General features: G+C 40.8%; 1 protein-coding gene across 12 annotated transcripts in view; it reads right to left on the bottom strand.

Annotated features, from left to right (window-relative positions):
* Positions 1-745: 745 nt before the first annotated feature.
* LOC122869902 (nuclear factor 1 B-type-like) overlaps positions 746-14,065 on the bottom strand; it is a 66,814-nt gene continuing 53,494 nt past the window's right edge. For 8 of the 12 annotated variants that reach the window (XM_044183294.1, XM_044183295.1, XM_044183298.1 and 5 more), the window contains 2 exons: positions 10,515-10,603; positions 746-6,774 (listed from right to left, as the gene is read on the bottom strand). In XM_044183294.1, the coding sequence (XP_044039229.1) occupies positions 6,642-6,774; positions 10,515-10,603 (222 nt within the window). In that variant the 3' untranslated portion in view covers positions 746-6,641. The remainder of the gene's footprint in view (positions 6,775-10,514; positions 10,604-14,065) is intronic. The other 4 variants (XM_044183304.1, XM_044183301.1, XM_044183302.1 and 1 more) reach the window with 1 other exon arrangement.

Below are 14,065 nucleotides of genomic sequence, written 5' to 3' on the forward strand. Positions count from 1 at the left end.
GGTTGAGTCTAAAAGAAAATTAAAAAAGCAAGACACTCCCATGCGTTATTAATATTTTCTTTGATTGTTACTCTTGGCTTACAAAAAAACATCTCAAAATAATAAATCTATGGGAAACATAACAACATAGTGAATATTCATAGCCAGAGTATTTTTGAATAAAGAGCTGCTAAGTAAACGGTTATTACAGCCACAGAATGAGTTAAACGAGCACAGGCGGGAGCTCTGTGGTTTCTGATGGACTTGAGCATCACAGTACCACGGATTCCACTTAATAAAAATATATATGAATATGCTCAGATGATGCCTGATGTAGTCAAATCAATTACATGATGACTGAGTCACACGTTTCTTCCAGACAGCTTCCAAAGAGCACAGCATTAAATATCAAACCCAAAGCCACCTTTGTGATCTTTTTACTGGGATGAGCAATTGTTGAAAGACAATTGTGCTTTCCCAAAATATTCCAAAAACCCTTCCCATTCTCTGACCCCCTCTCCACCCTAACAATTTTCATACAATCCCTAAATCACAAAGAACAATTCAATGCTTTTTGTATTTCCCCGCAATTTCCAGCCAACTGGCTTGAACACAGAAATGTGGCAGTTTACCTGTTCATCAAACACACACTGAATCTGACGTCAGACCTCAAACAGGAATTTTTATATTTAGGTCTCAAATTGCAATCATTCAAAATCAAATACAATAAATAAAATAAACACAAGAAAGAGCCATAACATAAAAGTCGTTTTTGTAGCATAGCTCATTTTATTGTTTAAACAGTTTTGCATAGGAAATATATCCACTTCCAGTAATTGACTGCAGTAAAAACAGCTGCTAGCAGTATAGGCTGGATATAACAGTAACAATCACAAAAAGTTGAGCCTTTATTTACACTGATTTTAATCTTGTGGCAATTTTAGCCCCTGCACCAAATGTAACCAGCTTGAAGGCATCGCCTGATGCTCGGCGTTTCTAAAATCAATAAAAGAAGGGATATCAAGGCCTTCGCTATACAGTTCACAATGGACACCTGTGGCTCCTAAACTGTCAATGAAAAGATAAAAAACATAAAAGGTTTCCAAAAAGTCCTCTAAAACGTACATTCAGATACATACATAGACCTTTGCACACACTTGCAGTGTAACTACAATCACTACTGGAGACTGTTTACATATTGTTTTGTTGGTGTTGTTGTTGTTGTTTGTTATATATAATTCCACCATGATTCATGAAGTAGAAATGTGTGCGCAGAGGGAAGTAAAAGTGCCACAAGACCCAAAAATAAATCAGTCCTGCAGAGAAAACTGGTGACTATTCTTAGGAAAAGACATTATTTCATCCTTTCACTGCGCTTATTGTAGCACTGACCCCCCCGCTCCACTCCCCCTCCCAGAAAGAAATAAAAGGAAAAAAAAGAGTGAACATTTCCTCTCAAATTTTGAACAAGCTTGATAATTTGAAAATGAATAAATCACAAAAAAAAGCTCCAAAAACATCAAAGAAGTAATAAAGAGCATATTTCCAGATGAGTTTGCCACATTCTGTTCGGTGTGGTGGTGTTTTTCTTGTCACATATGAAAGTAAGTCTATCACATTTTACAATTATATACAACAGACACTTGGACAGCTTGAACAGGCACTGCATTGCTATCTTTTTGTCTTCTTTTGGTGAATGTTACATCCTGTAAAAATGCTGGTTTTTCATGTTTTATAACAACCTGATGCCAAGTGACTAGCAGCTAGCCAACGTATGGAAGTCGTGTATTGCTCATGTAGGATGAAAATGAAGTTTTAATGCTTCCTCTAAGTCTGCATGTATACGCCCTCTCAGTCCCTACAGAATGCGTGACTTTCAGTTAAAAAGGAAAATCACACATATTGCATGAATGCCACAGGTCCTCCTTGCATGAAGTTGTCCTGTTTCTCGATGATCGCAGTGATCAATGACATAATACTTTCTAAAATAATGTCGTTGTGAGAGTCAAAATCTGTCTTGAATACGGCTCTTGAAGCTGCTAATGGGTGGAACACTGATTCAAATTTCATAAAGTTTCAAGAGCTTTTTGACAGGCTACATTCACACCCTGTGTAGCAACAGAAATATGCCCAAATAGACTACCTGTTATCAGCTGGAAGGTACTATACCCTATTCTGAAGCACCCGCAATTAATGTAATGTTTGTTTGTAGTGTGAATGAAGGGATTCCTACATCACATCAGGCATAGACAGCATGTGGAATGTGCAAAATGAGTGATGCCTAGATGCTGTTACTGATCTTTAAAGAGATTTGTTTTAGTGTGGTCTGCATATGAACCAAGTAGACGGCTCAACATTGTCTTGCGACATTTCCTCTGAAAAGAAACCAAAAAACAAAACCAAAAACAACAACTATCTGATAGATTCATCAAGGACGTTTGTCACGTTTTACCCTGCTTCTCGCTTAAGGTCAGGTGCAATCTGGGGCCTTTTCTACTGGTTAAGTGACATCACCTCCCAGCTGCTACAAGAAACACACTCACACCACGATCTTGTTGGACAAGAATTCACATCCATTTCCCCTACCACCACCCCAAAAAAAGATAAATCACATCACACTCGCTATGGCCACACTATTGAAAGAACAACAATTCAAATATTCATGAAGTGTTTCCAAAATGGAAATATCTAAGCACTAACCAAGATCAGAAATAATAATATTAAAAATAAAGAAGCCTTCATTGTTGTTGTTGTTTTAATAATTATGGATCTGTATAGAATATTTCTCCCCCCTTTTTTTGACTTTACATACAGGAATACAACAACTGATGAAAACACTTTAGATTCTACTAATCAGGGAAACCTGGAGAGTTCTAACTCAAATCCAGCCTCCGAAACAAATAAACAAAAACCCAAATTGAATTTTTTTTTTCCTAAAATGGAATTGACTCATTTCCCCCCAGAATTGAAGAGTTACCAATAAGGGCTTAAGAGAAGAACTCTCGAGAAAGTTTACAGTGTACAAACTCCTGTCCTACGACAGGCTTTTTTCAAAAGAAAGACCCTCATCTTCTCTCACTGTGTAGTGTCAGAGGCACTCGATCACACACCCAACTCACAAAGTCACACACACACACATGCACGCACACGAACGCCCAAAGCTGCCAAAGCAGAGTTCAACCCCACAGACTACTGCTCTCGACGCAATCAGGATATTTACCTTTATGTACAGTCTCCTATTCAAATAAACACTAACAGCACAGTGACCCTGACACATTTTTATCTCACACACACACACACACACACACACACACACACACACACACACTCACAAACACACTTGGGGACAATGCACTTCAGTGGGGTTTCCAATGGCCAAAGGCTGCAAAGCACTTATAGTTTTTCTTTTAAAAGAAGAAGAAAAGAATAAAACAACAACTAAAAAAGACAGAACAGTGCACATAGAACGGGGTGACTTTTAAAAAAATTTTCTGCATAAGAAATCTGGATGAAGATGGAGAGATTGAGCTTGACTTGAGGATTATTTTTTTGAAAAACGTTTTCTGCTTCTTAGCCCTCTGCTTACGGTGGAGAGCTGCCGGTAGTACCGTCTCTCCGAGGGAAATTTCTTTCTTTCACGATTGTAGGGAAAGAGTGCAAAAGGTGTCATAGCAGCAATGGAGGCGCTGCTCTCTCTGTGAGAAAAGTCTTTTATTTTTTAACATTAGAAATGGTAAGATAATGATTGATATAAATAATGCCCTATAATACGCCTGAGAGATTTAGTTTAAGACTAGGATCAAAACTCTGTACGGGGAAGAAGACGATTGCCTATGTGCTATTTAAGTGCTATATTTTTCTTCTAGTGGATTCTATTTAAGCCTCTACTGGGCCACCAGACAGGAAGTTAGAAAACACCGTGCTTCTGTGGTCCAATATTTACTTCAACATAACTCTACGGGGCTCTGCTGGGGAAGTATCTCAGGAATTGACATATGTGCATATCGTATATACATTTATACAAATCTACTACTTATAAAATATTTTCTAAAGGCTTGCTTGAGCCTGTCTGCAACTGATTTGGACAGGTCTCACGAGCATTAGTCGGTGTGTGATTGTTGCGCAGGTCACAGGCCACTTCACTGATGTGTTTAAGGCATCTACTTGGGAATTGCATTCGATGACGTCTAGAATAGTACGGCGTAGTGTTCGATAAAAGCGCGCAACAGCATCCGTCCTCAGTTGCAGCTTTAGGGGATCTATGACAGAATGGGGTTCTACGCAAAACGATTTCTTAAAATGATTGTCATACTCAAGTCAAGCCGTCTCTCCTGTGAAAAATGAGCTCCTTCAAGGTTACATGCTAGCACCCCAGGTGGAAAGTTGAAAGTAAGAGTCACAGTAGACCAATCAGTGACTTTGCAGCCGTAGAAAGACCAAGGGTGCATTTTTTTTATAAGTACTTAAATACCGCCCCTCCCCCTAAAACTCCCGAATTCAAAATACACTGGAACACGTCTCACCGTCATTCGGTAGGCCTATATGCTAAAAAGAAAGAAGAAAAAAAAAAAGACCGTGTCATACACTGCATAGAAAGCAGTCCCCACTTTGGTCAATAAAAAAGGAAAACACCCACAACAACAACAACATCATCAACAACAACAACGACAAACAACGATATCAACAAAATAAATGCATTACAATATTGTCTATCTCCAAACTAGCCTCTAATAATTGACGCATCTATAAGCACTACCTACATAGGCAAAACTTGGTATTGCATAATTTTCATAATTCTGAATTCCACCCTCCACAATAGTGACAGGAAGATGAACAAAAGGAGCATTGAAAAATAAGGAAAACAAAAGATGAAAGGTTATTAGAAAAACCACCAAAATACTGGGAAAAAAAATGCTGGTTGATTACAAACTTTAAAACGGCAACTATACACAGCCTTGATATGCAATGTAACTGTGTGAGATAGAGTAGTACATGAAGTTAAAAATCAATAATTTCATTCAGAGTACAAAACAATTCTTATCATAAAAATGTTATTTTTTTTCTATAATGATAAATGCAGCAAAAACAAGTGTAGTGATGTCTCTATATTCAAAGGCAAGGCACGTAATGTGGACTATATGTCATCGTGCAAATTAAGAGTACTGGAGATTTTCCTTGTATAAATATGTCTGGACTGGAGAGGCAATGGCTGTGAACATGCCGTGCACAATTCTAGATTTCAGGGATTTGCCACCACCTGGATTCATAATTTCAGTTTTCAACCTCTTCCACTGTAGAGTTAACCTTGCACAAACTAGCTTTACACATAAGCCTACTGTACATTTGCATGAATTGTACATTTCCATGAATTAACACTTTGCATCCCATATATTTTTTTGTAAACATAAGCTTTAGAAGCTGATGGCCAAATGCATATCCTCTTGAATTTATCGTGAACATTTAAAAAAGAAAGAAAGAAAAAGAAATGCCATTTTTACACACTATGTGTGTCTCATTTCTTTGCTTATGTTCGGTTATTTTCCCCCCAAAATAAATTAAAAACTCCCCATAATGATGGGAAGGGCTCAAAAGAAGTGCTGGTTTTGCTCAGCGCTGCACAGGTAGCTTAGTGCTTGCCTTCAACTGCCTTTCACGCTTGATGTTTTTCTCATGTGAGGAGACGGATATGTGACTGAAATCAAATTCAAATGTTTCTTTAAACATTTTACCCATAAAACCATTTAATATTTATCCCCCTTCCTTTAGAGTCTTAGGGCTGACAGACTGATAGCTTCCCTTCAAAAATTCAATTGCACTTGCCTCTATTGAGATTTTCTTATTCTCTGTCTTTTTAAATCCTTTTGTAAAGGAGTTGCAAATTCTTTAATGAGGGGTCCAATCTCAAGCCTGACATTTAGTGTTTTTCGAAAACCGCATGGAGAGTTCTAAACTCTAACCGTAAGTGTTTACGTTAATTTATGAAGTAAGTAGCAGTAAAGAAGTAAAAGTCAACACATTTTCTGAACAAAGAGTCGTATCACAGTAAACTGAAATCAAACGGAAGAAGAAACACTCTGAATTCACAATTTTTTGTTCCTATGGTGTACACAGTGAATCGTTTGACGTGGGAAAGCCTCTTTTCAAAAGTCGGAGCGTCTCGGAGCCATCCACCAGGCAGAGGTTGTCGATACGCAGACCTCTTCACTTGTGTGTGTGTGTGTGTAAATCAAGATTTTACATCTTCCCCCAACATGGAAAAATAGTAGGAATTGCCGCTAAGAGACTAGAGTGTCATGCAATAAAACATTAAGGCATCTATACATCACAGTATTTGAATGGATTGAAAAGTTCTGCAAACACAACAACTGACTGGTGGATGCGTGGGCTGGGCTCGGGCGAGGAGACAGCAGACATGAAGCTTTTTCTCTTTTCTTTCCTCTGAACCAACCCTCGTCTTCACTTCACGGCCAGTGTCCTTCACGGGGAGGGAAGGGAGTGGGGAGGGACATTGGGGATGGGGGGTGGGGGGGTGGTCGGGGGGAGGGGACGATTGTGCAGCTCATGCTGCTTTGCTGGTTTCATCCATGGCTGCGGACACCTGTAGTGCTAGCTCTGCACCACCAACACCCATCCACCCTGGGGGTCATCCGGCCTCTGTGTATTCAGTTCCCTGTCTCAGCAGGGACCAGGGGCTCACCAATGATGTTTATGCTGTAGTTCTGGTGGACATTTGTTGGCAGAATCGGAGTCCCGTTCGACACTTGGAATGGAACTAAGCTCGCCCAGGTACCAGGACTGTGGAGAGAAAAAAAAAGACACACAGAGAGAGACGGAAAGATTAGACACATGCCATTAACTTGTTTGTGCAGCATGCAGTCAAAATCAGATTCTTTCTTTCAATTATCCTGAACACTGCTTTGCTAATGACCAGCATCACCACTCTGCTAACAGTCATCAAGATTCAAGGTCTTATTTTTGTTTTGTTCAGACATAGAGGAGTAAACAAAAAGAAAAATGGCAACAGTAGCTCATTTCTCTAAGCTGGGGTGATTCTACTTGATTCCCAGTGAAGGACATGTGAAAGGGCCGTAACGTAGGCCCTCTTCTTTGCATTGACACAGTATAGAAAAGCATGAGGGGGAGAGTGTGATTGGTGGTGGAGGTGGAGGAGGGCGGGGGGTTGTGGGTAAAAAGTGTGGGGGGGTCCCTACACAAAGCTGTCCCATCCCTATTCATCTCACGCTAATGGCAAAACAACACAGTGATTGTTCCTGGGGAGCAACGGTGCTAACTGAAAACGCGAGCAGGAACAAACAGCATGTTGTTCCCGTGGGGTGCTGTGCTACGTAGATGTCAGATAATTAGCGCCCCCCCGCCACCGTCTCCCCCACAGGCCCCCAGTGTGCACTCATCTAACACCCTCACACCTCTCACATCACCCCCGCTATGTCTGAGAATACCTGTGTCGCACATTTTCTATCCGAATCACCAATAACAAACTTTTTACGACGTGCTAAAGTGCGGCACGGCAGTGGATAAAACCTGGACAAATCAAGGCAGGTGAAGAAGAAGTGGAAAGAAGGACGACTGTGAGGCAAAGAAAGTGTGGAAAATAGTAGACAAAAAAAAGTGTTTAGCGAGAAGAGAGAAGATGGATGACAAGGAGGAGAGTTGTTTTCAAAAGAAACAAAAAACAGACAAGGCTTAAGTCTGAAGATGCTGGTTTGCAGAGGACAGACTTGAGTCTTTGTGGAGCTTCACGACTAGACAACACTGTCTGTGTTCATGAAAGCTACTCATCAACCAGTCTGCATTTTATACAAATCACTAGTCACTGCTCTTTTACTTAAAACAATGGAAGTGCAAATTCAATTCAACTCATGGCCTAAAAGAGTCAGACTCTTTAATAAAGAGTGAAAGAAAGAAAGACTGAGATGTATTCAAAATAAGAACAAACATCACTCAAGTTTTAGATTGTGTTTGAGTGCGCAAAGAGTTAAAAACAACCTAAAGGCTAATCCTCTCTAGCAGTTTTTCCCCCCCTGTCCAACCGTCCTCATGCTATCCTCTCTCTCCTGCTTTCTCCCCTCCCTCCTTCTCTCTTTCACCCTGCCAAAAATCATCGGACAGGAAAGAGGGATTAAGTTTTTCCTACCTTGCTGAACAAAGAGCGCACAGAGTGGCCAAGGGCTGCAGCGTTCTCTTTTTCCCGTTCACTTTCTTTCTTTCTTCCTCCCTTCCCTCCTTCCACCTCTCTGTGTTTCTCTTTCCTTATGAGAAGCCTCTCAGGTAATGGCTTACATTAGGGGGACCACACAGCTACAAAAGCAGACTCACGGGCCATTGTGCGCACTAAACCGGCAGATCGGTTGTAATCTTGTTAAAATCGATGGCTGTCAGTCCGTATCTGCACCCCATAAACTAAAGCTGCACCGGGCAGGATTCTGATGTAAAGAACTCCTCTACTATCAGGCTGAATCCAAGTCGGGGGCTGAAATCCTCCCATCACTGCTAATTGAGACTTGCAAATTTGCCTTATTAGTATGACTGAACTTTGAATACGAACTGCGTCCTAAAAAGCAAAGAGAGTCCCTCCAGTGATAGATATTTTGCTTCTTGTACCTTAAATCATTTGGTATGATGCAGTCACATACAGGCCACACTGGATTTTTGATGCCACATTGCAGGAATTCTAGGTATTGTTGTTATAGCAGTTCCCCTTTCGCTGCAATATGGACCTGCCAAGATGGCAAGAGCTTTAAAATGCCTCTATTTCGTCTCCATGCAAGTTGTTGCTTTATGTTTCTGCAGCTCCAGACAAAAAAAAACTGACCTCCATTGCTGTATTTCCTTTGGTAACCTTCAAGATGGCCTTCCCTTGCCCTGTCCAAGCTCCCAAACCTCACTAATTCTACTCCCTGCAAGCACAGCCCGGGCATACAGCGTGCTTCGTTTAAGGATTAGCTCCCTAAATTAGATTATCTAATGGCATCTTAATGGATTGCTGACCCATTTCCTGCACAATGGCAACATGCGAGTCTGGCAGCGTTTTAATTTGGGGGCTAGTACTGAAGAGGCATTGCGGAGCGCTCCGTTTAAAGGGCAAGCAAGATAAAAGAGAAATCCGACTGATTCCATCTATATGTTGAACGGTTTTGTGCGAATAATCCATCAAAGAGGAAAAAGTAGAATAGAATTACTATCCCGTCTTTGTAACAAAATTACCAAAATTCAGTTGGGATCTATTTTATCTGTGCTCATTACTGTACGCTCACATGGAGAAAAGAGTTGGAGTTAGCTGGTGTGTGAGTTAAATAAGAGACCTCGAGCTGCTGCAGGGGACATTTTTCTCTGCTACCTCCACTGGCCTATTAGGAGGCCTATTGAAAGGGGTTCTGCTGTGTGCATGTGTGTTTGTAAAAAAGTTTGTAACTTCAGCAGGCACAAAATGAGCTGCACGCACACACACACACACACACACACACACACACACACACACACACACACACACACACAGATCTACACTTCCAGGGAAAAGGGGAAAAGGAGACGTAACAGGAAAAGGCTTAGCTCAGCTCGCTCGCTCTGCCATGGTGAAATGGTTCAGGTTTTCCCCCCAGAGAGGGAGACATACAGTATGGAGGCAGCGAGGAGGTGAAGGGGGAGGGGGAGGGGAGGGGAGGGGGGGACTTTCTGTAGCTTTAAGTTAAAGAGAGTAAAGCATGACTTCAGCATAAAGTCAAACAAAGCTAAGCTTGTTAATATGTGGAAAGTAAAACATCCTCACATGGCCAAAAAGCTGACCTGAAATGACTTCCTTTATTCTACATGGTTTGACTTAATTTGTTCTAATTAGCTTCATCAAAGTTTGTGTTATGAAATGGGAACATTTTGTTTTTGTTGGGTGTGAATCCAGAAGGAAAGCTATGTTTCAAAACCTGAATCATTGTGCAATATTTGTCATCTTTCAGCAATGAAATATAATCATGACAAATTTGACAGAAATAAAGTTCTAATACTTGTTGCTTTTACCAGATATGACAAGAAATATTAAGTTTCTACTTTCCAAAGGTTAGTTTATGTTATGGTGCATTTAAAAAAAAAAAATGCAATTCACACAAAAAATCTTAAACAGCTGAAAAATTCTGTGACAGGATAGAAACCAATCCTACACTATAAATAACTGGGAAAGGTGGAAAATAATGTAAGAGTGAAAAATAGAACAGAAGGGGGGGGGACAACACGAGAGAGAGAGACACAAGGAAATGTCTTTTACTTTTATCAAAGAAATGCATGACCTCATCTTAAAGTCCAAAAGGTTAACCTCTGTGGCAGAGTATACCACTTCAGTATTAACACTTACAGCCACAGTCCAGAAAAATTTGATTTATATGTGAATTTATATGTGAATTTCTAAAACGTAAGGAGTAAGAAAATCAAGACAATGATTTATTATATGGTGTTATTAATCTTAAATTTGTGTTTGTGTGGTGTGAGAGATACAGAGAGACGGCATGAAAGAATGAAAAGGTTACCTTTGCCAAGTAATCCCCAAAGTGTCGTCAGTGGCACTGGGGCCATAATGCCTGCCGTTTTGAGTCACGCTCCAGTCACACTTCCTCAGCTGTCAATTGAAACCTAGCAGTCAGATCACTGGGCCAAGACAACTTCCACTTCAGATTACACTACAACTCAACACTATATACACAAATGCATGCAGAAGAGCCTACAGCAGGAGCAGCAGAAATAAAAAAAAAAAGACTCCAAAATGAGTCCTAACTGTTAATGACAATGATTAAAATAGTGAATGGAATCAGTATATTCATTATTTGTTGGGGTAAAAAACAGTAAAATCGAAGCTACGGATAAAACAGACACAAAGAAAAAGCATGCAATCACAGTTAGTGGTAACAGCTAACCTGGAAGTAAAAAGTTAGTTAGTTACAAATGTGAGTGGCATCATATTGGTAGTTCATCTGTGAGTGGTTACTGCTTTTTAAGATGGTTAGCCAATGAAGCCATGCAATCCACTGGATGCATGCATCCTGTCGATAATCAATGCTTCACTCTGAGTGCACTTTAAGAATCAAGCATGCAGACTTTTTTTTTCATTAGCTAACTGTTTTTATTGATTAAAAATTACAATGAAGTTAAACAGCACGCCCCCCCCCGTCAAGACATGCCAACCTTACATACAGATTACAAATTACTGCAACAAAAAAAGCCACACACAAACTGTGTTTCCTTTGCATGCATTATGCGAGTGCACGTGTCGGCAATCCAGCTGAGAGCTATCTCTGCCAATACCAACCTAACCTTGCCCTGTGGTCAACACATTCATTTAGTAATGCATCGGGATAAAACTGCACTGTTAGCACTCTGCGTGCAGTGGCAGACGTTTTGCAGAGGCTCTTAAGAGGGATTTAATCAGATATACGCATACGCTGAATATTCAAAGCCATTTGCGGTGGTCGAGAAATGTCGTCTTTCTCCTCCAAGCACCTGGACGAACACATCAGGAGACGATGATGGTTTCCTACTTAAGCCATACTTAAATGCAGAGATGTCTTTTTTTTTATGTGCCTTGATTTTTTTTCCTGGAACAAATGTAAAGTGGTGGCAAGAAACAGAGAATTTTAGGAGTTAATCTCAAAAGCCTTTCCATGACGTAATGACACTCCATTTTATTACAATTTAATATATTAATTTTACGTGATCAAAAGCTGCTTAATAAAACTGAATAGGAAACAATGTATCTTGTTCCATCCAGTGTGTTTTTCTCTGTATTTATCGAAGGTTGGGAGAATAAACCCCTCACGCCGCTCCCGCGCTCTGCAGCCTGACAAAAGCTTGGAGAGAATGTGCGGGATGGGCCAGACGCTCGGTGCCACCGCTCCTCGAGGGGCTTGCCATCTGTCCGCTGGCACCGGCACATCAGAGTGGCACAGGCAGCGGGGAAAAGGGGGACGGAGCCGGGGAACGTTAGCATACAGATGCGGGCAGATTGTGGATTAGGATCCTTCCTTAGATAATACCAAATGACATCTGATCACGGATCTTTCCCTGCGGAATGCTAGATGGTGGCATTCCCTCGAGGGGTTAACCAAGGCGAGAGATGAATGGAGGGTTTTCACACATTCAGTGCCTGGGAATCGTAGAGCAGGTGTGGGAGCGTGTGGTGGTGTTGTTTTGTTTTTTTTTTTTGTTTTTTTTTTCATTTTTGAAGCCTACTGCGTGTGTGTGTGTGTGTGTGTGTGTGTATCCAGGGACTTCTATTTTAGTGGTGCCACATTTTAAAATAGGCACTGCTCTGAAAAGTAGCCTTAGTACCAAGTTATCAGATGACTATTAAGTTATTTCATAATAATAATATAATCATCACTCATTGTTTGGAATTAACACTATGGTAGCAGTTTGGTCAAGGATCAGGAGATCTATGCTATATTATTAAAACAATGATTCTAGTATTCCAAAAATGTAATTGCCTTCTGACTATTCTGTTTAAAAAAAATCAAAGGTAGCTCTGACAGCAGCAGAGGTAGACGCAGTGCAAGTCATGGCCTCTATCCATCAAACAGACAGGCAGACAAAGAACAGTGCCCCTCCAAGGTCCAGCCCCAACGCTGACCATGTTTAAAACCCTTAACTCTTTATGCATATGTGTGCGATTTGTTGTCCTTTCCTACCATGCCTAGCGACAAACGGTTGCAGCTAAACAACTAAAAGAGTCAGTAAGCCTCATGGATCCCACACAATAAACATCCCATCACCAGATGAGGACAATGACAGAGCATTCGGTTAAAGTGTTTAGTCCTGAAGGACTTGGCTCGGTGTCGGCCCGCTCTGCGAGACCAGATCCCGGGCTGTTAAATCATACCAGAGAAAACAAAAACAACTGTGACAAGCAGAAGCATGATGAATCAGTGTGAAGACTGTTTAGAGCTCCCTAAGCCGACAAGAGCATTTATTCATCCGGATATAGCATGTAATAACCTTCTAGAAAGGTGTCACTGTTGTGCTTACAAATCTTTCATTCTTCTTTCACATTTTAAGCCACCGTCTTTTTGATACTACTCTTTCCAAACTGAGTAAGTCCAAACATATATGAGCTGATGTGTTTGACTTTGCTAGGCCTAAAATACTTTATTATTTGTCTTGTCAGTACAACAGGATCACAAAAATATGTTTTAGAATCATTGGATAGTTTCAAATTATCAAATAAAAATAACAATATATTTTTTATTATATTATCACACTGTATTTCTTAGGAGGATGTATATGTATCTGGCTGATTTACACTTCAAAATCTAAAACAAAAAGGCTTGATAGCCTCTGGGGGGAAAGCTTTGGACAACATACAACAGCTCATGCAGCTACGCTCAGACTGCTGCTGTCTTGTGTAGTCACTTTGTCCTCCACTGAAATAAGTAACAGGGCTACAAGAAAATGTGGAAGACAAACTGCGCGACATCAGCCAAGCGAATCCTCCCTCTCCTCCTGCTCCTCTTCCCTGGTGGAATAAAAGCATCCCACGACTGCTGACAAACATTCAGCGATTTTTTTTTTGCCTTCTCGGATTTTAGGGAAAAATGGGGAGCACGAAAGGCAGAGAGAGAAAAAGAAAGACTGAAAGAGGAGGAGGAGGAAAGAGGAGGAGTTTTTTCTAAACATTAAAAAAAAAGCAAGCTGATGAGAAACCTAGCGATCATTACTTAGCCGCGTGCAGATGCATTCAATTAGTTGTGGTTGGAAAAGCCTTGGCCTGAGACCAGCGCTTTCAATAAGATGGGGTGGGGGAGAGCACTTTCTCCCGTCCGACAATACCGCAACACTCCTAACCTCACAGACACACACATAAACACACCCACACACGCACACACAGACCCACACAGGGTCACCACATCTGTCCTAGTACTGCTGGTGGGGCAACTGCGTGACGCCAACGCTAAATTTTCAGCTTGTGTACCGTAAAGGAGGGAGTGTACTGATCACATGTGGTATGTGTGTGTGAGAGTTTCTAAAGTAATGTGTGAAGGAAATAGAGTTGAGCCCATTACACTCGCAAAGACACCCACATGTCACATCC

The sequence above is a fragment of the Siniperca chuatsi genome, linkage group LG22 (assembly GCF_020085105.1).
Source record: "Siniperca chuatsi isolate FFG_IHB_CAS linkage group LG22, ASM2008510v1, whole genome shotgun sequence".
Lineage (NCBI taxonomy): Eukaryota > Metazoa > Chordata > Actinopteri > Centrarchiformes > Sinipercidae > Siniperca > Siniperca chuatsi.